Genomic DNA, 24,489 nt, shown 5'->3' with positions numbered 1-24,489 from the left:
TCGCAAAAAACAACTGTTCAATGCATAGCTGAGCACTTATAGTGTAGATTAGGCCTAGGCTATATCGGATACTGTACATTTCTTTCTTTGCATGGGAAAGTGTTGCCTTTTTATAAACACATTTCATACAATTCTACTACACATTATATGACTGGAGACATTAGCATAATCTTTTTTATTCAACAAATTACAAGTTAGCCTCTCTAGGGTATGTGGGACGAAATCGTCCCACCTACTCAACAGCCAGTGGAATCCCGTGGCGCGTTATTCAAATACCTTAGAAATGCTATTACTTCAATTTCTCAAACATATGACTATTTTACACCATTTTAAAGACAAGACTCTCGTTAATCTAACCACACTGTCCGATTTCAAAAAGGCTTTACAACGAAAGCAAAACATTAGATTATGTCAGCAGAGTACCCAGCCAGAAATAATCAGACACCCATTTTTCAAGCTAGCATATAATGTCACATAAACCCAAACCACAGCTAAATGCAGCACTAACCTTTGATGATCTTCATCAGATGACACTCCTAGGACATTATGTTATACAATACATGCATGTTTTGTTCAATCAAGTTCATATTTATATCAAAAACCAGCTTTTTACATTAGCATGTGATGTTCAGAACTAGCACATCCACCGCAAACTTCCGGTGAATTTACTAAATTACTCACGATAAACGTTCACAAAAAACAACAATTATTTTAAGAATTATAGATACAGAACTCCTTTATGCAATCGCTATGTCCGATTTTAAAATAGCTTTTCGGCAAAAGCACATTTTGCAATATTCTGAGTAGATAGCTCGCCATAACGGGCTAGCTATTTTGAACCGCACCAAGTTTGGCAGTCACCAAACTCAGATTTACTATAATAAAAATTGGATTACCTTTGCTGTTCTTCGTCAGAATGCACTCCCAGGACTTCTATTTCAATAACACATTTTTGGTTTGGTTCAAAATAATCCATAGTTATGTTCAAATATCCTCTGTTTTGTTTGTGCACTCAAGACACTATGCGCTACTGTTTTTCAGCCAGGGGCTCCAAAGGCATCATTCACCGTTTTGCCGCCTTCTGAGAGCCTATGGGAGCCGTAGGAAGTGTCACGTTACAGCAGAGATCCTCAGTTTTCAATAAAGAGAGTGTAGAAGCCCAAGAAATGGTGAGAGAGGGCACTTCCTGTAAGGAATCTTCTCAGGTTTTTGCCTGCCATATGAGTTCTGTTATACTCACAGACACCATTCAAACAGTTTTAGAAACTTTAGGGTGTGTTCTATCCAAAGCCAATAATTATATGCATATTCTAGTTTCTGGGCAGTAGTAATAACCAGATTAAATCGGGTACGTTTTTTTATCCGGCCATGCAAATACTGCCCCCTACCCTAGAGAGGTTAGCCTACTCGACTGATACTGACAAATAGATACAATAAAAACGACCATATAATAGGCCTAAGAGAAGGCGAGACACAGAATATTACGTTCATCTAAACTGGAGGAGGAAATTGTAAAAAACAAACCTTTTAAGTAACACTGACCCAACAATGATGAATAGTGAATATGTTCTGTGCCAATAATATAGGCTATACTGTTGTTCGGTCAATTAAGTTGAGAATTTTGATAACTAAAAGACAGGTTAGTATTTTTATTGTGTTCTCTTTACAGCAATAACCATTTGCTTACCAAATTATGTTTTCCTGCATTGTATTATGAAATATTGTGATATGGCTGGCATAGCCGCTCAACTTTTCAGACAGTCGCAACTCAACAATAATCTTCCCAAATTGCACGCGATGCCTTTCCTTCGGACTGTAGGCACTATGATTTAAAACAATCCACTATGTATTTTTTTAAGAAGCTACTGATCCAAATCATGCTTTAGTAGCCTATTTTGAATTATTTAATTTATTTCTGTTTTGACAGGAGTAGGCTAATTAGCCTATCGCGCCTCAGACTGGGGCAAAGGTTCACCTTCCAACAGAAAGTGCATTCGGAAAGTATTCAGACCCCTTTACTTTTTCCACATTTTGTTACGTTACAGCCTTATTCTAAAATTGATTACATCGTTTTTCTCCCCCTTATCTAACTACACACAATACCCCATAATGACAAAGCAAAAACTGGTTTCTAGACATTTTTGCAAATGTATAGAAATAAAAAATGTAATATCACATTTACATAAGTATTCAGGCCCTTTACTCAGAACTTTGTTGAAGCACCTTTGGCAACGTTAACAGCCTCAAGTCTTCTCGAGTATGACGCTACAAGCTTGGCACACCTGTATTTGGGGAGTTTCTCCCATTCTTCTCAAGCTCTCTCCTGTTGGATGGGGAGCGTTGCTGCACAACTATTTTCAGGTCTCTCCAGAGATGTTCAATCGGGTTCAAGTCCGGGCTCCGGCTGGGCCTCTCAAGGACATTCAGAGACTTGTCCCGAAGCCACTCCTGCGTTGTCTTGGCTGTGTACTTAGGGTCGTTGTCCTGTTGGAAGGGGAACCTTTGCCCAGTCTGAGGTCCTGAGTGCTCTTCATCAAGGGTCTCTCTGTACTTTGCTCCGTTCATCTTTCCCTCGATCCTGATTCCTGACTAGACTCTCTGTCCCTGCCGCTAAAAAACGGGGATGGTGTAAGGTTTCCTCCAGATGTGACGCTTGGCATTCAGGACAAAAAGTTCAATATTGGTTTCATCAGACCAGAGAATCTTGTTTCTCATGGTCTGAGAGTCCTTCAGGTGCCTTTTGACAAACTCCAAGTGGGCTGAGGAGTGGCTTCCATCTGGCCACTTTACCATAAATTCCTGATTGGTGGAGTGCTGCAGAGATGGTTGTTCTTCTGGAAGGTTCTCCTATCTCCACAGAGGAACTCTAGAGCTCGTGGTCACCTCCCTCACCAAGGTCCTTCTCCCCTGATTGCTCAGTTTGTCCGGGTGGCCAGCTTTAGGAAGAGTCTTGCTGGTTCCAAACTTCTTCCATTTAAGAATGATGGAGGCCACTGTGTTCTTGGGGACCTTCAATGCTACAGAAATGTGTTTTTACCCTTCCTCAGATCGGTGCCTCAACACAATCCTCAGAGCTCTACTGACAATTCCTTTGACCTCATGGCTTGGTTTTTGCTCGGACATGCGCTGTCAACTGTGGGACTTTATGTAGACAGGTGTGTGCCTTTCCAAATCATGTCCAATCAATTAAATAAACCACAGGTGGACTCCAATCAAGTTGTAGAAACATCTCAAGGATGATTATCGGAAACAGGATGACCTGAGCTCAATTTCGAGTCTCATAACAAAGGGTCTGCATACTTATGTAAATAAGGTATTTCTGTTTTTTATGCTTAACAAATTTGCAAACATTTCTAAAAACCTGTTTTTGCTTTGTCAGTATGGGGTATTGTGTGTAGATTGATGAAAGATATACAGTTGAAGTCGGAAGTTTACATACACTTAGGTTGGAGTCATTAACTCGTTTTTCAACCACTCCACACATTTCTTGTTAACAAACTATAGTTTTGGCAAGTCGGTTAGGACATCTACTTTGTGTATGACACAAGTCATTTTTCCAACACTTGTTTACAGACAGATTATTTCACTTATAATTCACTGTATCACAATTCCAGTGGGTCAGAAGTTTACATACACTAAGTTGACTGTGCCTTTAAACAGCTTGGAAAATTCCCGAAAATGATGTCATAGCTTTAGAAGCTTCTGATAGGCTAATTGACATCATTTGAGTCAATTGGAGGTGTACCTGTGGATGTATTTCAAGGCCTACCTTCAAACTCAGTGCCTCTTTGCTTGACATCATGGAAAAATCTAAAGAAATCAGCCAAGACCTCAGAAAAAAAATTTGTAGACCTCCACATTTCTGGTTCATCCTTGTGAGCAATTACCAAATGCCTGAATGTACCACGTTCATCTGTACAAACAATGGTACGCAAGTATAAACACCATGGGACCACGCAGCCGTCATACCGCTCAGGAAGACGCGTTCTGTCTCCTTGAGATGAACGTACTTTGGTGCATTAAGTGCAAATCAATCCCAGAACAACAGCAAAGGACCTTGTGAAGATGCTGGCTGGAGGAAACCGGTACAAAAGTATCTATATCCACAGTAAAACGAGTTCTATATCCACATAACCAGAAAGGCTGCTCAGCAAGGAAGAGGCCACTGCTCCAAAACCGCCATAAAAAATCCAGACTACGGTTTGCAACTGCACATGGGGACAAAGATCGTACTTTTTGGAGAAATGTCCTCTGGTCTGATGAAACAAAAATAGAACTGTTTGGCCATATTGAACATTGTTATGTTTGGCAGGGGGAGGCTTGCAAGCCGAAGAACACCATCCCAACCATGAAGCACGGGGGTGGCAGCATCATGTTGTGGGGGTGCTTTGCTGCAGGAGGGACTGGTGCACTTCACAAAATAGATGGCATCATGAGGGAGTTACATTATGTGCATATATTGAAGCAACATCTCAAGACATCAGTCAGGAAGTTAAAGCTTGGTTGCAAATGGATCTCCCAAATGGACAATGACCCCGAGCATACTTCCAAAGTTGTGGCAAAATGGCTTAAGGACAACAAAGTCAAGGTATTGGAGTGGCTATCACAAAGCCCTGACCTCAATCCTATCGAAAATTTGTGGGCAGAACTGAAAAAGCTTGTGCGAGCAAGGAGGTCTACAAAACTGACTCAGTTACACCAGATCTGTCAGGAGGAATGGGCCAACATTCACCCAACTTATTGTGGGAAGCCTGTGGAAGGCTACCCAAAACGTTTAACCCAGGCTAAACAATTTTAAAGGCAATGTTACCAAATACTAATTGAATGTATGTAAACTTCTGACCCACTGGGAATGTGATGAAAGAAATAAAAGCTGAAATAAATATTTCTCTACTATTATTCTGACATTTCACATTCTTAAAATAAAGTGGTGATCCTAACTGACCTAAGACATGGAATTTTTACTAGGATTAAATGTCAGGAATTGTGAAAAACGGAGTTTAAATGTATTTGGCTAAGGTGTATGTAAACTTACAACTTCAACTGTATATTGAATAAATTTTTAGAAAAGGCTGTAACGTAACAAAATGTGGAAAAATGAAATGCTTTCCGAATGCACTGTAATTTTGGCAATTTAATTCAATTTGCTTTAGGAAAAGATTCCCCTAACCTTATGGACTTAGCGCCTATGCTTGCATATTAAAAACGTGGGCATATAGGAGGACCTGTTTCTTTGTTAACTGCTCAACACAGAATAGCTGCGTGTGCGCACTCCCTCTGAAATCTTTTGGAGAAAATATCCTTTCTATTTTATTCAGCTATGTTCAACTGTATTCTTCATCCTATAAAATAATATATAATTCTAAACAAATCTTGTCTGTTAAATGAACTGTTTAGCCCACAGCCATATGACATAGCCAGATCAGGGCCTAACATAAGGACAACTCAGAATATATTCTGTTCTGGAATAGAATAGATTTTCTTCATATCATGTTTCTTTAGACCTGTCTAAAATAAATAATGGATTTATTGTGATGGTGTAGTCTATATTAAATGGATTCATGTAATTGTTCCAATGTTCTGCATCAGTGGTTTGTAGGCTATTCATGGTAGCCAGGAGATGCGAAATGTGTTTATGGTAATTATTGGTCAATTACCATGTGGCCGGCAGTTATTTGCATGACAATCACCGGCTGACAAAATGTCATGACCGCCACAGCCCTAATGGTGGTTCATGCATGGTGGTTGTCTGTTTGTGGCTCTGCTGTGGAGTTCTGCATGCAGCTGCCGAGACTCCCTCATTCCCAGCGGCTCAGAAACAGACGGTATTCCCAGATTTTTCCTTCATTTGTGCCCTTATCAATCCCTTCCTCCTGATGATAATGAAGCATGCAGTTGGTGTTGTTGGCCTAAAGGTTGAGGTTTCAGTGGGAATCAAAGTTCAGTCACCTATAGAGCAATCCCAAAGGTTCTGAGTGAAGGACGGTTTGGATAAATGTGTGTGTGCATGCATTTTAACATTTAACTAAGAGTTAAAATGTAACCTACGGCGTGCCACTCTCGTGTGTCTTTGTGATAGAATGCAGACAGAGAGTGAGGCGAGCAGGAAACCTACGCCGCTTTGGGTTGATTGTTAAGCTGAGTTTTGATTTGTAAAATGGCTACACACTACGCAGGGAGCCATTTTGAAGCGTGCAAGGAGGTAGGCTGTAGATTCAAGCAGATGGCCATGGGAATATGCAGATCTTATCTCTGGTTATAAAGGATTGTAACAATAAGAAGAAAGGTGGGTCTGAATTATGTGAAGTGAAATTTTTACTGGTTTCTATGAATGACATGTCTCTTTTTCCCTTTTCTTTCCCTATTGTCTCTTCTTTCTCCCCCTCTCTCAACTCTCACTCACTCACTCTCAGGATTTACAAGTCAGAATTGTGATCACAACATTGATGACTGCCCAGGCCACAACTGTCAGAATGGTGGCTTGTGTGTGGATGGGGTCAACACCTACAACTGCCAGTGCCCCCCTCACTTTACAGGTAACCTTTATACCAAACCCTCCAATCTTCAAGATGGACAAGGTCTCTAGAAAAAAATGAACTTCAGATTCCACCCACATTGGCCCTATATCGATCTCTTATGGCCCCTGCATAATGTAATCCTTGCCCGCTGCTCTCTAGGCCAGTTCTGTACCGAGAATGTGGATGAGTGTGAGATGATGCCAAACACGTGCCAGAACGGCGGTACGTGCCACGACACCTATGGCAGCTTCCACTGTGTCTGTGTCAATGGCTGGACAGGCGATGACTGCAGTGAGAATATCGACGACTGTGCCAGCGCAGCCTGTTATCACGGCGCCACATGCCACGACCGCGTAGCCTCTTTCTTCTGCGAGTGTCCACATGGGCGCACAGGTACTACGACCTCGCCTGTCCCACACTAACCACACACACACACATTGGAGGAAGATTAAAAATAAGAAACTGTTGAGAGCTTTGCACACCAGGCCACACTGAACTGAGGTGGCCTGGTTACACCCCCATGATAGTTGCTTGACAATATTGAGAGCCTATTTTCAGGTTGGTGCTTCACAATGTTAGTTGATGAGGTGAGTCAATTCTCCCCCTTTACAATAGAAAGCATTTTGTGCCCCTGGAAATACACTACCTATAAAAATCCCATTCATCATAATTTGTCTTTCCTCAGGTTTACTGTGTCATCTTGATGACGCCTGCATCAGTAACCCGTGTCAGAAAGGCTCTAACTGTGACACCAATCCTGTCAACGGGAAAGCCATCTGTACCTGCCCTCCAGGTTACACCGGCTCTGCATGCAACCAGGACATTGACGAGTGTTCCTTAGGTGAGTGACTTCTCTCTCTGCTCTTCTCTCATCTCTATAGAAAGGTACCTGTCTCTGAACATTCAGGATGACAAACTCTGCCAATGTGCTATTTGCCAAACACTCCCGAGAGATTTTCAATTAGACTAACTTGGACACATAAAGGTTAAATAAAAATAAATAATTGTCTGTGTGACGGTAATGCATTTTGGTAATATTTTGCCATTAGAACACTGAAGTGATTTTTTTATGGGAACTGTATCTTTATATCTACCTCTTGTGTTAATGATAGAGAAATTGCACAGGGTGTCGTGAGGGAGCTTGATCCAATGGTGGAACAAGCTCCCTCACAATGCCAGGACAGCGGAGTCAATCACCACCTTCCGGAGACACCTGAAACCCCACCTCTTTAAGGAATACCTGGGATAGGATAAAGTAATCCTTCTAACCCCCCCCCCCAAAAAAAAGATATAGATGTACTATTGTAAAGTGGTTGTTCCACTGGATATCATAAGGTGAATGCACCAATTTGTAAGTCGCTCTGGATAAGAGCGTCTGCTAAATGACGTAAATGTAAGTGGGGATATAAGTGGTGATGTATATCCTGTGTTTGACGTTTCAGGTGCCAACCCTTGCGAGCACGGTGGGCGCTGCCTGAACACTAAAGGCTCGTTCCAGTGCAAGTGTCTCCAGGGTTACGAGGGCCCACGGTGCGAGATGGATGTCAACGAGTGCATGTCCAACCCCTGTCAGAACGATGCCACATGCCTGGACCAGATTGGAGGATTCCACTGCATCTGCATGCCAGGTACGATGACACATTGAAATGTACCATTTAGGGGGATATTTAGGTTTGTAACACTGTTTTACTGACATAGACACTTTGACATGTTGTTAGGTGTAAGAATAATTGTTCACGATTGAAGGGATTTCAGTTCTCTGCCCCTACTACACTAGACAATACTAGCTATCTAAAAATGGCAAAATATTTGAGCCTGTGAACACAAAGTAATGTTACCTGAAACGGTTTCTGTAATATTGTCATAAACGTGTGTGTGTGTGTTCAGGTTATGAGGGGGTATTTTGCCAGATCAACACTGACGAGTGTGCCAGCATGCCCTGTCTGAACAACGGGAAGTGCATCGACAGGATCAACTCCTTCCACTGCGAGTGCCACAAAGGTGAGAGAGATGGCCCAGAGAGAGAGAGTTGGCGGGTGGAAGGAATTGATGAATGAAAGGAGGAAGGAAGGTGTACAGGGAGGGAGGGTTGGAGGAGTAGATGGAGGGTGGGGGTCCTCAGCTCCTGATAGGTTTGGGTGGAAGTGGGGTCACTGGAGGGTGAAGTAAAGTGAATGATTACGTGTGTGTGTGTGTGTGTGTGTGTGTGATACTTTTCTGAGGTTGACTAGTGTAGGCATTTCTGATGAGGGCAGGGAGGGTGGTAATAACAAGGTCACCTGGACATCAGCATAATTAGCAGGCAAAACAGTTTGCGTAAGACCTTAGCACCCAAAGAGGGGGGTATAAGGGGTGGTGGGGTGTGCAAGTGTGTATTTGGTGCTCCTGCTATATGGGTTGTGTGGGGGGGGGGTATTGTTATAAAGTTCAGGGTCCAGGGACTCCAGACCTACTTTAGATGCAAAATAGTTTAACCTTCCTTTTTCGTTTTTTCCCTCCTCTAACTCATGCACTTTTTAGAGCTACAATAAAGGCTGGATTATGTTTGAAAGATGTGGTAAAATAATTAAGAGCGCAATTACATTCAGCTAATGTTCGATATCTTTTAGGCGTACATTATAACTTTAGCATATTTAAGTTACCTTAGAACAAACCAGGCTTCATTTTATCAATATGCAAATCATTACATGAGGTAAAAACAAATTCCGACTGAAAACTGTTCACTGGGGAGTTGATCCTGCTTGCCAGTGCATTGTTCTGAGATACCTTTCTTAATTTTTTTTCATGCTATGGTGTCAATTTCAGAGTGTAACAGGCTATTAAGTGCACTTTCAGAGAAAAACCCAATAAAGCATATCTCAAATAAAAGGAACATTTTGACATTTGTGCTGTTTCAAAATAAATGTGCATCTTTACATGACAGTAATATGTTTATACGCTGGTATTATTTTGATAACTCTTTAATGTATCATAGTGTAAATGCTCTCCAAGACGACACAGGATTTGAATCTAAAAAACTGTCCCGGGCCTCCCGAGTGCCGCAGCAATCTAAGGCACTGCATTACAGTGCTTGAGGCGTCACTACAGACCCAGGTTCGATCACAGGCTGTGTCACCTCTGGCCGTGACCGGGAGACCCATAAGACGGCACACAATTTGCGAGGGTTTGGCCGGCCAGGATGTCCTTGTCCCATTGTGCACTAGTGACTCCTGTGGCAGGCCGGGCACCTGCAAAATGACTTCGGTCGCCAGCTGGATGGTGTTTCCTCTGACACATTGGTGCAGCTGGCTTCCGGGTTAAGCAAGCAGTGTGTCAAGAAGCGGTGCGGCTTGGCAGGGTCGTGTTTCGGAGGAGGCATGGCTCTCGACCTTCGCCTCTCTCGAGTCTGTAGGGGAGTTGCAGCAATGGGACAAGACTGTAACTACCAATTGGATATCACGAAATTGGGGAGAAAAGGGGGTAAAAGTAGTCCAAAAATAAATAAATATGTAAATAAATAAACTGTCCCCAGATGTGTAGCCCACAAATCATGTTAATGTACATAAACTTGGATTCGATACGAGACAAATAACAAAACTGTAAGAATAGCAAAACAGCACAGAAAACAACAAAAACATATATGGCTGATATATATATTCTTCCCTGTCCAGGCTTCTCTGGTGGTCTATGTCAGGTTGACATCGATGAGTGTGCCAGCACGCCCTGCATGAACGGAGCCAAGTGTACCGACGGCCCTAACAAATACTCATGTGAATGCACTGAAGGTACAGTCGGCTGGCACATGGTCAGAACGGTTTGAGGCTCAATTCTTGTGTTTAAATTAATACACTTTATAAGGTGGTTACATGGACAATCATCGATAGGCTTCCTTTGGTTCGGCGGAATTTCCCTATAAGACCTCTTCATCCTAGAACATAAGCTATGTTCTGATTCTCTACCCTTATTCTGAAATGTGCACTCATACACTCCCTTTCATGGATTTAAAATACATGGATTGGTGCGAGGAATATGGTGGAAACTCCTTCCAGCTATGCTTGCACCAATCCAATGCTTTTGAAATGTTCGAGGGGGAGTGAACCAGGGCACACTTCTGGAGAAAGGTTTAGAACTATCTTCTCCTCCTTTCCAGGTTACACTGGACAGCACTGTGAGACTGACATCAACGAGTGTTACTCGGACCCCTGTCACTATGGCACATGTAAGGACGGCCTGGCCACCTTCACCTGCTACTGTCACCCTGGTTACACGGGCCGCCTGTGCGAGACCAACATCAACGAGTGTCTGAGCCAGCCATGTCAGAACGGAGGCACCTGTCAGGACAGGGAGAACACTTACATCTGCACCTGCCCCAAGGGCACTGCAGGTACAAGAACTCTCTCGCGCTGTCTCTCTCGCGCTCTCTCTCTCTTGCGCTCTCTCACATGCAGGAAGACACACACACATGCGCGCGCATGCAGGAAGACACCCAGAGATACGCAGACACACACATACACATGTACACACCATACTACAATCCTACATATTTTCCAATACAGACAGCCACATCCAGGCATACAGTGGGGGAAAAAAGTATTTGATCCCCTGCTGATTTTGTACGTTTGCCCACTTACAAAGAAATGATCAGTCTACATTTTTAATGGTAGGTTTATTTGAACAGTGAGAGACAGAATAACAACAAAAAAATCCATAAAAACGCATGTCAAAAATGATTTGCATTTTAATGAGGGAAATAAGTATTTGACCCCTCTGCAAAACATGACTTAGTACTTGGTGGCAAAACCCTTGTTGGCAATCACAGAGGTCAGACGTTTCTTGTAGTTGGCCACCAGGTTTGCACACATCTCAGGAGGGATTTTGTCCCACTCCTCTTTGCAGATCTTCTCCAAGTCATTAAGGTTTCGAGGCTGACGTTTGGCAACTCGAACCTTCAGCTCCCTCCACAGATTTTCTATGGGATTAAGGTCTGGAGACTGGCTAGGCCACTCCAGGACCTTTATTAATGTGCTTCTTCTTGAGCCACTCCTTTGTTGCCTTGGCTGTGTGTTTTGGGTCATTGTTATGCTGGAATACCCATCCACGACCCATTTTCAATGCCCTGGCTGAGGGAAGGAGGTTCTCACCCAAGATTTGACAGTACATGGCCCCGTCAAATGATGCGGTGAAGTTGTCCTGTCCCCTTAGCAGAAAAACACCCCCAAAGCATAATGTTTCCACCTCCATGTTTGACGGTGGAGATGGTGTTCTTGGGGTCATAGGCAGCATTCCTCCTCCTCCAAACACGGCGCGTTGAGTTGATGCCAAAGACCTCCATTTTGGTCTCATCTGACCACAACACTTTCACCAGTTGTCCTCTGAGTCATTCAGATGTTCATTGGCAAACTTTAGACGGGCATGTATATGTATTCTTGAGCAGGGGACCTTGCGGGCGCTGCAGGATTTCAGTCCTTCATGTGTTACCAATTGTTTTCTTGGTGACTATGGTCCCAGCTGCCTTGAGATCATTGACAAGATCCTCCCGTGTAGTTCTGGGCTGATTCCTCACCGTTCTCACGATCATTGCAACCCCACAAGGTGAGATTTTGCATGGAGCCCCAGGCCGAGAGATATTGACAGTTCTTTTGTGTTTCTTCCATTTGCGTATAATCGCAACAAATGTTGTCACCTTCTCACCAAGCTGCTTGGCGATGGTCTTGTAGCCCATTCCAGCCTTGTGTAGGTCTACAATCTTGTCCCTGACATCCTTGGAGAGCTCTTTGGTCTTGGCCATGGTGGAGAGTTTGGAATCTGATTGCTTCTGTGGACAGGTGTCTTTTTTGCAGGTAACAAACTGCGGTTAGGAGCACTCCCTTTTAAGAGTGTGCTCCTAATCTCAGCTCGTTACCTGTATAAAAGACACCTGGGAGCCAGAAATCTTTCTGATTGAGAGGGGGTCAAATACTTATTTCCCTCATTAAAATGCAAATCAATTTATAACATTTTTGACATGTGTTTTTCTGGATATTTGTGTTGTTATTCTGTCTCTCACTGTTCAAATAAACCTACCATTAAAATTATAGACTGATCCTATCTTTATCAGTGGGCAAACGTACAAAATCAGCAGGGGATGAAATACTTTTTTCCCCCACTGTATGTGTGAAGCTCTGCCAGTGTTATTAACATTGTACCCCCTACTTTGGTTGTTTGACAGGCTTTAACTGTGAGGTGAATCTGGATGACTGTAAGAGCAAGCCCTGTGACTACGGGAGGTGCATTGACAAGATCAACAGCTATGAGTGTGCATGTGAGCCAGGTTACGCAGGTGAGCACTGGGTCGACGGGAGAATCTGGGGCAGGTGGAAGAAAGGTGGAAGGGAGGGGGACAGGTGGCCAGTGAGCTGACTGAAAAAGAAGAGTGGTGTCACATTCCCTCACTCACTCACACACACACACACACACACACACACACACACACACACACACACACACACACACACACACACACACACACACACACACACTCACACTCACTCAACACACATCTGCTGCATGTGCACCTGGTCTGTATGAAGTGTGTTTTTACACCTAAGCACTGACCCTTTTATACGTTTCCCGGTGTCAGTGAAGAAAAGGTGGATTATTTAGCCCAAACCATTTGTGGAATAACAATTCCAGTCCACTTATTCCCATGGGGCTCCTGTTTCAAAACCCTGTAGGACCTGTTTTCTCTGTGTGTGTGAATATTTAATAATCTCTTAGGTTGGGAGGGTCGCGGGTTTGCAGGCAAGCTGCTGCTGCCCGCTTGCTCCTCTATCGTTTTGTCCTCTTTCCTCTGTTGTGTGAGTGTTGAGGGGCAGGGCTCACAGACAGAGGGCCATTGTAGTTGTGGAGCAGGCAGTTGGGCCCTCCCCTTTCTGATTGATGGGGGGGGGGGGTGTGTAATTGTTGTTCACCGGCGTGTGAAATGTGGCCTGGCCATTCTGTTTCTCCTTACCAGCCCTGGGTTAAGGTGGCCCTCCCTCCTCCACAGTTCCCCCTATGAGGCGAGGAGGAGGGGGTGGCGAGAGGCTTTGTGTGTCCCATTGTCACTGGTATAAAATATCTGAGCTTTACACCCCCTCAGATCCAGCTGAAACATTCCTTCTCCCTCCTTACCAGAGCACATCTTATTATTCAATGGAAAGGCATCACTGCTAATCTCCAGCGGCTAACCTCCAGCGGCTAGCCAGGCAGCCTCACCCTGCCTCTCTCAGACTCCCCCATCACCTCAGCAACTAACAAAGGATTAGAGAGGGAGAAGAAAACAGTATGTCCAGCTGTGGTTTCTATAAACAATGGCCATATATGAATCAAAACTCACCCCCTGCTGTGTTGGATTTTCAGGTGCCATGTGCAACATCAATACCGACGAGTGTGCCATCAACCCCTGTCACAATGGTGGCACCTGCAACGATGGCATCAACAGCTTCACATGCCTGTGCCCAGAGGGCTACAGTGATGCCACCTGTCTGTTGCAGGTGGACGAGTGTGGCAGCAACCCCTGCATCCATGGCCGCTGCCAGGACCTGGTCAATGGGTGAGCACACACACACACACACACACACACACACACACACACACACACCACGCTTACCTTTCTCTATCTGTATTCCAGCTACAGGTGTTTCTGTGACTCTGGCTGGGGTGGGCCTAACTGTGACATCAACAACAACGAGTGTGAGTCCAACCCGTGTATGAACGGTGGCACCTGCAAGGATATGACCAGTGGATATGTTTGTAGCTGCCGAGCCGGCTTCAGTGGTCAGTTCAATTCAACGTGTCTTCCCTTACTGTTTCTCACTCTCCCTATCATCTCCGTGTCTCTCTCCCTTTCCCCCTACCTCTCTCGCTCTTCTCTACCTTCTTACACCTTGCAAGTTAACACTAGAAGCTTATTACCTAAAATGGATCAATTGAAAGTGTGGTTTCACAGCTCCAATCCAGATGTGTTGGTCATTACTGAGACGTGCTTAAGGAAGAGTGTTTTGAACACTGATGTTAACCTTTCTGGTTATAACCTTCTTTGGCAAGACAGATCTTTCAAAGGTGGGGGAGTGGCAATCTTTACCAAGGATCTCCTTCAGTGCTCGGTTGTCTCCACCAAGTCTGTCACCAAACAATTTGATTTGCTGGTTTTAAGCATTAAACTTTCAAATAGCTCCTTGTTGACTGTTCCTGGGTGTTATCGTCCACCATCAGCACCAGCCGGTGCCATACCTGCCCTAAGCTCTCTCCTGGCCCCTTACACTAAGTCTGAATTTGTCCTGCTAGGTGGCCTAAACTGGGACATGCTTAAACCCCCTGATGAAGTCCTAAAGCAATGGGACTCACTACATCTTTCTCAGATTATTACCAATTCCACAAGGTATGACTCCAAACACCCAGAAAAGGCTACTCTCCTCGATGTTATCCTCACAAATAATCCTGATAGGTATCAGTCTGGTGTTTTCTGTAATGACCTTAGTGAACACTGTTTTACAGTCTGTGTTCATAATGGCTGCTCAGTGAAACGAGATGTCCTGATTTGTCATAGATGCTTGCTAAAAAAACTTTAATGAGCAAGCCTTCCTTCATGACCTGGCCTCTGTAAAATGGTACAGAATCAGCTTGATCCCCTCTGTCGAAGACGCTTGGACCTTCTTTTTTTATATTTTCAGTGGTATTGTTAACAAACACACCCCCATAAAGAAAATGAGAATTAAAAACAGGTTCAGCCCCTGGTTTGACTGGGAACTTGCAGAGTTACTCCACCTCAATAATTGCATTTGGCAAAATACTTGGCACATGGATACTCAGGCTGACTGGCTCTCTTTCAGGCAAATGAGAAATAAGTGCACTCAGGCTATCCGGAAGGGCAAAGTTAGTTACTTTAAGGAGCAGTTCTCTCTCTGTGGGTCTAACCCCAAGAAGTTCTGGAAAACAGTTAAAGACCTGGACAATAAACCCTCCTCCTCACAGCTCCCCATGTCCCTTAATGTTGATGATGTGGTTGTTACTGACAAGGAGCACATGTCTGAGCTCTTTGTTCACCACTTCATTAAGTCAGGATTCCTATTTGACTTAGCCATGCCTCCTTGCCCGTCCAACATTTCCTAATCTCCCACCCCTTCTAATGCGACTAGCCCCGACGCTCTTCCCTCTTTTTTCCCTGCCCCGTTACATAGTTTCTCCCTGCAGGCAGTCACTGAGTCCGAGGTGCTGAAGGAGCTCCTTAAACTTGTCCCCCAAAAAACATCTGGGTCAGATGGTTTAGACCCTTTCTTCTTTAAGGTTGCTGCCTCTATCATCACCACGCCTATCTCCAACCTTTCTAACCTGTCTCTCCACTCTGGGGAAGTTCCCATTGCTTGGATGGCAGCCAGGGTGCGTCCTTTATTTAAGGGAGAGATCAAGCGGATCCTAACTGTTATAGGCCAATTTCTATTTTGCCCTGTTTATCAAAAGTGTTGGGAAAACTTGCCAATGATCAACTGACTGGCTTTCTTGATGTCTATAATATTCTCTCTGGTATGCAATCTGGTTTCCCGCTCATGTTATGGATGTGTCACTGCAACCTTAAAGGTCCTCAATGATGCCACCATTGCCCTTGATTCTAAGCAATGTTGTGCTGATATTTTTATTGATTTGGCCAAAGGAGTATTGGAGTCTCTGAGGGGTCTTTGGCCTGGTTTGGTAACTACCTCTCTCAAAGAGTGCAGTGTATAAAGTCAGAACATCTGATGTCTCAACCACTGCCTGTCACCAAGGGAGTACCCCAAGGCTCGATCCTAGGCCCCACGCTCTTCTCAATTTCCATCAACAACATAGCTCAGGCAGTAGGAAGCGCTCTCATCCATTTATATGCAGATGATAGTCTTATACTCAGCTGGCCCCTCCCCGGATTTTGTGTTAAACGCTCTACAACAAAGCTTTCTTAGTGCCCAACAAGCTTTCTCTGCCCTTAACCTTTCTGAACACCTCCAAAACAAAGCTCATGTGGTTTGGTAAGAAGAATGCCCCTCTCCCCACAGGTGTTTAGGGCTTGAGGTAGTCACCTCATACAAGTACTTGGGAGTATGGCTAGATGGTACACTGTCCTTCTCTCAGCACATATCAAAGCTGCAGGCTAAGGTTAAATCTAGACTTGGTTTCCTCTATCGTAATCACTCCTCTTTCACCCCAGCTGCCAAACTAACCCTGATTCAGATGACCATCTTACCCATGCTAGATTACGTAGACATAATTTATAGATCGGCAGGTAAGGGTGCTCTCGAGCGGCGAGATGGTCTTTACCATTCGGCCATCAGATTTGCCACCAATGCTCCTTATAGGACACATCACTACACTCTATACTCTTCTGTAAACTGGGCATCTCTGTATTCTTGTCGCAAGACCCACTGGTTGATGCTTATTTATAAAACCCTCTTAGGCCTCACTCCACCCTCACTCCACCCTATCTGAGATATATACTGCAGCCCTCTTCCTCCACATACAACACCCGTTCTGCCAGTCACATTCTGTTAAAGGTCCCCAAAGCACATATCCCTGGGTCGCTCCTCTTTTCAGTTTGCTGCAGCTAGCGACTGGAACGAGCTGCAAAAACACTCAAACTGGCAGTTTTCTCAATCTCTTCATTCAAAGACTCAATCATGGACACTCTTACTGACAGTTGTGGCTGCTTCGCGGGATGTATTGTTGTCTCTACCTTCTTGCTGTTTGTGCCCAATAATGTTTGTATCATGTTTTGTGCTGCTACCATGTTATGTTGCTACTCATGTTGTTGTCATGTTGTGTTGCTACCATGCTGTGTTGTTGTCTCTCTTGTCGTGATGTGTGTTTTGTCCTATATTTTTATTATTTTTTATATTCCAGCCCCCGTCCCCGCAGGCGGCCTTTTGCTTTTTGGTAGGCCGTCATTGTAAATAGGAATTTGTTCTAAACTAACTTGCCTAGTTAAATAAAAATAAATAAATAAAAACCCTCTCAATGCCGCAACTCTGAGTTTGTGTGTGGTGGATATCATCCCTAGTAAATCTGCAACTCTAACCCATGTGTGTTCTCTAATCCCCGGCCATGCCTTAGGACCTAACTGCCAAACTAACATCAACGAGTGTGCCTCCAACCCCTGCCTGAACCAGGGCACCTGCATTGACGACGTGGCCGGCTACAAGTGCAACTGCTTACTGCCCTATACTGGTATGATAACGTATTGATTTTCCTGGAGCCATATAGGCCTAAAGAGATGTATACAGTAGCCTTATGGCTCTGGTTTTGGTTTGGCCCTCTACTCAGAAAGCCCTGTAGGGCTCCAGAATAGAAGACTTCTTGAACAATGGTATAAAAATAAATTTCTAGCAGACTTTTAGTGTTATTTTAGAAAAAATAGGTTGACAAATGCCCACTAACTGTGTGGAAACAGGCCTTATGATTTGTTCCTCTCTATCATTTGTGGGAAAAATCCACCCTGTCTACCATGTTGTGATGTGTGTGTGTGTGTGTGTGTGTGTGTGTGTGTGTGTGTGTGTGTGTGTGTGTGTGTGTGTGTGTGTGTGTCTGGGAATAACATGCTATAGACCGTGAGGACTAGGAACTGGAGCCCGTGGCCACTCTTCCTGTCTCTGGGCTAAACAATAGCAGGAAACAGGAAGCAGCTTCCTGCCTGGCCTCTGGTTACTGTGGAGATGGATAGGGAAGTGGACGGAAAAGTGGGCTTTAAAAACTGATGTCACTCTTCGGGGGAAAGTCCTCCGTATGTGACTAGAAAAGGGAAATATCATGCAATGCAGCCATTTTCATTTCCATTTCGCTGTAAGACAACTTTGAAGAAGTCAACTCTACCAAGAGTTTAAAAGTATTGAATTGTGATGTATTACTTCTCCAAAGTTGTCTAACTGCAAAAGGGAAGTGGAGAGTGAAATAAAAATGTAACATGAACGAAACATATATGAATGGAACAAACATTCATGGCTCTTACTCAAAAAGTGTACAGACCGATTAATGATCTGTGATGGGTTCCCTGTAGCACTTGAGAGCATTTGTTTGAGGTGTGTGTTGTGTTCCTATCCCTACCAGGTGAGACGTGTGAGACACTGCTGGCCCCATGCAGCCCCCGGCCCTGTAAGAACGGTGGAGTGTGTCATGAGTCAGAGGACTACCAGAGCTTCTCCTGCCTCTGTCCGGAGGGATGGCAAGGTAAACTACTCATATCTTCCTCCATCCATCTGTTCTGTTTATTCCTCCATATGTCCACCCATCCATCCAATAGAGGGTGTTCTTTGAGAGACTGACTGCCCCCCTCTCAGGTCAAACATGCGAGATAGACATCAACGAATGTGTGAAAAGTCCGTGCCGCAGCGGCGCCACATGCCACAACATGGTGGGCAGCTACCGATGCAGCTGCCGTCCGGGCTACACCGGCCAGAAGTGTGAGACGGACATCGACGACTGCAAGCCCAGTAAGGAACTAAACATCAACTCTTCACTCTGCCTTGTAAAGTGAACTTGGCCCAACTGTATCACTTACCTGATACATATCTCTCTCGCTTTCTCTTTCTAGACCCCTGCAGTAATGGAGGTCTGTGCAGAGATGGAGTGGACAGCTTTGTGTGCACTTGTCTGCCAGGGTTCCGTGGTGGCAGGTGTGAGCAGGACATTAACGAGTGCGAGAGCAACCCGTGTAAGAATGGGGCCAACTGCACCGACTGTGTCAACTCCTACACCTGCACCTGTCCACCCGGTTTCAGTGGCATCAACTGCGAGAATAACACCCCCGACTGCACAGAGAGGTACAGAGAGCAGTTCACATACTGTGTTTTCGTTAGTGGCAATTCAAAAGCATGGAGAAAGAGACCTTTTTGCAAGAAGCCATACCTCTTCAGAGTATCTTAAATAAATCCCATGTCTTTTCCTACTAGTGCTGAATTTGCTGAACTACTTTGAGTGAAAACTTAATTTCTACGACTGATGTGGTTGTCTCGCCCAGCTATCTTTAGATGAATGCACTAATTGTTAAGTGTCTCTGGATAATCATTTCTACTAAATTACTAAAATGTAAACGTGAAATGCTTAGGAGGATGAATACATCCTAAAGAGAAACAATCCCTTTCCACATTGCTTGATTCAAGCTCGGGGCGGCAGGTAGCCTAGTGGTTAGAGCGTTGGGCAAGTAACATGTCGTTCTGCCCCTGAACAAGGCAGTTAACCCACTATTCCTAGGCCGTCATTGAAAATAAGAATTTGTTCTGAACTGACTTGCCTAGTTAAATAACGGTTAAATAAAAAAGAATATGAAGTAAAATGCTGACCAGATTATTCTGGATGTTGCTAAATAACCAGCTAATAATTTTAAAAACAGATTGGAAGAAACAACAACAGAAAAATGTAAAATAAGCTTAAGTAAAATAAAAAAAGAACTATCCTTTTAACATCCCTTTAACTAATTTGGTTACTATACTTATAGTCTCAAAACTCTTCCGTTGTTGTGTGTTTTTTCTCTAGCTCTTGCTTCAATGGTGGCACCTGCGTGGATGGCATCAATACCTTCACCTGCCTGTGTCTGCCAGGCTTCACCGGCAGCTACTGCCAGCACGACATCAACGAGTGTGACTCCAAGCCCTGCCTCAACGGTGGCACCTGTCTGGACAGCTACGGCACCTACAAGTGTACCTGCCCTCATGGCTACACTGGAGTCAACTGCCAGGTATGGGCAGAGCGGCAGCCATCTTCACTAAGGGCAGTGGGTTTATGTGTTCTGGCTAGGCAGCCATATCTCCTGAGTGCATTTGATTTTCAGAGCTTCATGGAATTCTATGTGTGTGTTTGTATATAATTATTTTCCCTCTATTTCTATTGATATAATTTAAAAACATCTTAGAAACAACTGAGACGTAATAGTGGTAGTCCACTCAACAGCGAGTGTGTGTGTGTGTGTGTTACGCATGGGTTTATTTGTGTGTTAATGTGTTCCTGCTCTGCTTGCAGAACCTGGTGCGGTGGTGTGACTCATCTCCCTGTAAGAACGGAGGCTCATGTTGGCAGCAGGGCTCCTCGTACACCTGTCAGTGTCAGACGGGATGGACCGGCCTCTACTGTGATGTCCCCAGTGTTTCCTGCGAGGTGGCCGCCAAACAGCAAGGTGAACACAAAGCACACAGAGTAAAAACGATTCAAATTATACAGTGCCTTCAGAAAGTATTCACTCCCGCTGACTTATTTGTTGTTGTGTTACAGACAGAATTTGAAATTGATTAAATTAAGATTGTTGGTCACTGGCCTAGACACAATACCCTTTAATGTCAAAGTTGATGATGTTTTTTGACATTTTTACAAATTTATAAAAAATGAAAATCTGAAATGTTTTGAGTCAATAAGAATTCAACCCCTTTGTTATGGCAAGCCTAAATAAGTTCAGAAGTATAATATTTGCATCTCTGTACCCCACACATAAAATTATCTGTAAGGTCCCTCAGTAGAGCAGTGCATTTCAAACACGGATTCGCCCACAAAGGGCAGGAAGGTTTTCCAATGCCTCGCCAGGAACAGTACCTATTGGTAGATGGGTTAAAAAAAAATGTTTTTAATAAAGCAGACACTAAATATCCCTTTGAGCATGGTGAAGATATGAATTACACTTTGGATGGTGTATCAATACACCCAGTCACTACAAATATACAGGCGTCATTCCTAACTCAGTTGCCAGAGTAGAAGGAAACCGTTCAGGTATTTTAACTTGAGACCAATGGTGACTTTAAAACAGTTACAGAGTTTAATGGCTGCGATAGGAGAAAACTGAGGATGGATCAACAACATTGTAGTTACTCCACAATGCTAACCTAATTGACAGAGTGAAAAGAAGGAAGCCTGTAGAGAATACAAATATTCCAAAACATGCATTCTGTTTTTGCAACAAGGCACTAAGTTAATACTGTGCAAAAAAAATGTGCAAAGCAATTCACTTTTTGTGCTGAATACAAAGTTTTATGCTTGGGGCAAATCCAATACAACACATTACTGAGTGCCACTCTCCATATTTTCAAACATAGTGGTGGCTGCATAATGTTATGGGTATGCATGTAATCGTTAAATACTGCTGAGTTTTTCAGGATTAAAAAGAAATGGAATGGAGCTAATCACAGACAAAATCCTAGAGGAAAACCTGGTTCAATCTGCTTTCCACCAGACACTTGAAGATGAATTCACCTTTCAGCAGGACAATAACCTAAAACACAAGGCCAAATCTATACTGGAGTTGCTTACCAAGAAGACAGTGAATGTTCCTGAGTGTCAGAGTTAGTTTAGACTTAAATCTGCTTGAAAATCTATGGCAAGACTTGAAAATGGTTGTCTAGCAATGATCAATTTGACAGAGCTTGAAGCATTTTGGAAAGAATAATGGGCAAATATTATACAATCCAGGTGTGCAAAGCTCTTATAGACTTATCCAGAAAGCCTCACAGCTGTAATCACTGCCAAAGATGATTCTAACGTATATTGACTCGGGTGTGAATACTTATGTAAATGAAATATTTCTGTATTTCATTTTCAGTACATTTTCAAAAAACTCCATAACATTTTTAGATGTATTGTGTGTAGATATGTGAGATATATATGAGAGAGAGAGAGATTATATATTACTTTTTTATTCATAAAACAAAATGTGGAATAATTCAAGGAGTGTGAATACTTTCTGAAGACATTATATGTAACTATTAGACAGTTCATTTAGGCGAGACAGCACAAATTGTTCTGAGCACACACTGTATGACCATCTCTAGGCAAAGCAGACAAAGATCCAATTTTGCATGTAAAATTGACCAATACAGGATGGTTAGGGGATGGTAAGAACATGTCTGTGTGAGTGTATATATGTTACTGTATAGCTAATATCTCCCCCCCCCTCCCCTTGTCTGAAGGTCTGGAGGTGGCTCACCTGTGTCGTAACTCGGGCCAGTGTCTGGATGCTGGCAACACCCACTACTGCCGCTGCCAGGCGGGCTACATGGGCAGCTACTGCCAGGAACAGGTGGACGAGTGCTCCCCCAACCCTTGCCAGAACGGTGCCACCTGCACAGACTACCTGGGAGGGTACAGTTGTGAGGTATACATGCTCTAGCTAGCAAATCTGAATCAACATAAACATCAATTATTATTCATTTGTTATCATTAATTTATGCAGTTAAATGCCCACTGCGTAACTGCAAGCACAATAAAAATGACAGCTCCGCCAATTGGTGTGCTACAGTATAATCTCTCTTTCTTTCAAGGGTGTCAAAATTCAAGATAAAACCGGTATTATTTCATCCTTCCGCAAGATAGTTGAAGTCGGAAGTTTACATACACTTAGGTTGGAATCATTAAAACTTGTTTTTCAACCACTCCACAAATGTCTTGTTAACAAACTATAGTTTTGGCAAGTCGGTTAGGACATCTACTTTGTGCATGACACAAGTCGTTTTTCCAACAATTGTTTACAAACAGATTATTTCACTTATAATTCACTGTATCACAATTCCAGTAGGTTAGAAGTTTACATACACTAAGTTGACTGTGCGTTTAAAAAGCTTGGAAAATTCCAGAAAATGATGTCATGGCTTTAGAAGCTTCTGATAGGCTAATTGACATCATTTGCCTTAATTGGAGGTGTACCTGTGGATGTATTTCAAGGCCTACCTTCAAACTCAGTGCCTCTTTGCTTGACATCATGGGAAAATCAATAGAAATCAGTCAAGACCTCAGAAAAGAAATGTTAGACCTCCACAAGTCTGGTTCATTCTTGGGGGCAATTTCCAAACGCTTGAAGGTACCACGTTCATCTGTACAAACAGTAGTACGCAAGTATAAACACCATGGGACCACACAGCCATCATACCGCTCAGGAAGGAGACACGTTCTGTCTCCTTGAGATGAATGCACTTTGATGTAAAAAGTGCAAATGAATCCCAGAACAACAGCAAAGGACCTTGTGAAGATGCTGGAGGAAACAGGTACAAAAGTATATATATCCACAGTAAAACGAGTCCTATATGGACATAACCTGAAAGGCTGGTCAGCAAGGAAGAAGTCACTGCTCCAAAACCGCCATAAAAAAAGCCTGACTACAGTTTGCAACTGTACATGGGGACAAAGATCGTGCTTTTTGGAGAAATGTCCTCTGGTCTGATGAAAGAAAAATAGAACTGTTTTGGCCATCGTTATGTTTGGAGGGAAAAGGGGTAGGCTTGCAAGCCGAAGAACACCATCCCAACCATGAAGCTCGGGGGTGGCAGCATCATGTTGTGGGGGTGCTTTGCTGCAGGAGGGACTGGTGCACTTCACAAAATAGATGGCATCATGAGGCAGTAAAAATATGAGAGTATATTGAAGCAACATCTCAAGACATGTCAGGAAGTTAAAGCTTGGTCACAAATGGGTCTTCCAAATGGACAATGACCCCAAGCATACTTCCAAAGTTGTGGCAAAATGGCTTAAGGACAACAAAGTCAAGGTATTGGAGTGGCCATCACAAAGCCCTGACCTCAATCCTATAGAAAATGTGTGGGCAGAATTGAAAAAGCGTGTGCGAGCAAGGAGGCCTACAAACCTGACTCAGTTACACCAGCTCTGTCAGGAGGAATGGGCCAAAATTCACCCAACTTATTGTGGAAGGCTACCTGAAACATTTGACCTAAGTTAAACAATTTAAAGGCAATGCTACCAAATACTAATTGAGTGTATGTAAACTTCTGACCCACTGGGAATGTGATGAAAGAAATAAAAGCTGAAATAAATATTTCTCTACTATAATTCTGACATTTCACATTCTTAAAATAAAGTGGTGATCCTCACTGACCTAAGACAGGGACTTTTTACTAGGATTAAATGTCAGGAATTGTGAAAAACGGAGTTTAAATGTATTTTGTTAAGGTGTATGTAAACTTCCGACTTCAACTGTTGTCCCAACACAAATCTAGGGTTGTTAGAGATGCGACCCAGTCGTTGA

At 43.5% G+C, this 24,489-nt stretch overlaps 1 protein-coding gene across 2 annotated transcripts in view; it reads left to right on the top strand.

The window, feature by feature from the left end:
• The window catches only part of LOC106560538 (neurogenic locus notch homolog protein 1), a 71,461-nt gene that overhangs the window by 31,221 nt on the left and 15,751 nt on the right, over positions 1 to 24,489 (top strand). The window contains exons 1-18 of one of the 2 annotated variants that reach the window (XM_045688052.2): positions 6,135 to 6,286; positions 6,414 to 6,536; positions 6,678 to 6,911; positions 7,204 to 7,359; positions 7,961 to 8,146; positions 8,406 to 8,519; positions 10,169 to 10,282; positions 10,648 to 10,881; positions 12,706 to 12,816; positions 13,878 to 14,070; positions 14,149 to 14,294; positions 17,595 to 17,708; positions 18,585 to 18,704; positions 18,815 to 18,967; positions 19,069 to 19,297; positions 20,010 to 20,211; positions 20,493 to 20,646; positions 22,424 to 22,608. In XM_045688052.2, the coding sequence (XP_045544008.1) occupies positions 6,238 to 6,286; positions 6,414 to 6,536; positions 6,678 to 6,911; positions 7,204 to 7,359; positions 7,961 to 8,146; positions 8,406 to 8,519; positions 10,169 to 10,282; positions 10,648 to 10,881; positions 12,706 to 12,816; positions 13,878 to 14,070; positions 14,149 to 14,294; positions 17,595 to 17,708; positions 18,585 to 18,704; positions 18,815 to 18,967; positions 19,069 to 19,297; positions 20,010 to 20,211; positions 20,493 to 20,646; positions 22,424 to 22,608 (2,817 nt within the window). In that variant the 5' untranslated portion in view covers positions 6,135 to 6,237. Of the gene's footprint in view, positions 1 to 6,134; positions 6,287 to 6,413; positions 6,537 to 6,677; positions 6,912 to 7,203; positions 7,360 to 7,960; positions 8,147 to 8,405; positions 8,520 to 10,168; positions 10,283 to 10,647; positions 10,882 to 12,705; positions 12,817 to 13,877; positions 14,071 to 14,148; positions 14,295 to 17,594; positions 17,709 to 18,584; positions 18,705 to 18,814; positions 18,968 to 19,068; positions 19,298 to 20,009; positions 20,212 to 20,492; positions 20,647 to 22,423; positions 22,609 to 24,489 lie in introns of those variants that run through there. The other variant, XM_014123523.3, reaches the window with a different exon arrangement.

Source organism: Salmo salar, chromosome 01 (assembly GCF_965601325.2).
Source record: "Salmo salar chromosome 01, fSalSal1, whole genome shotgun sequence".
NCBI classification, from domain to species: Eukaryota; Metazoa; Chordata; class Actinopteri; order Salmoniformes; family Salmonidae; genus Salmo; species Salmo salar.
The sequence above is the reverse complement of the archived record's forward strand: the minus strand, read 5'-3'. Positions and strand labels throughout refer to the sequence as shown.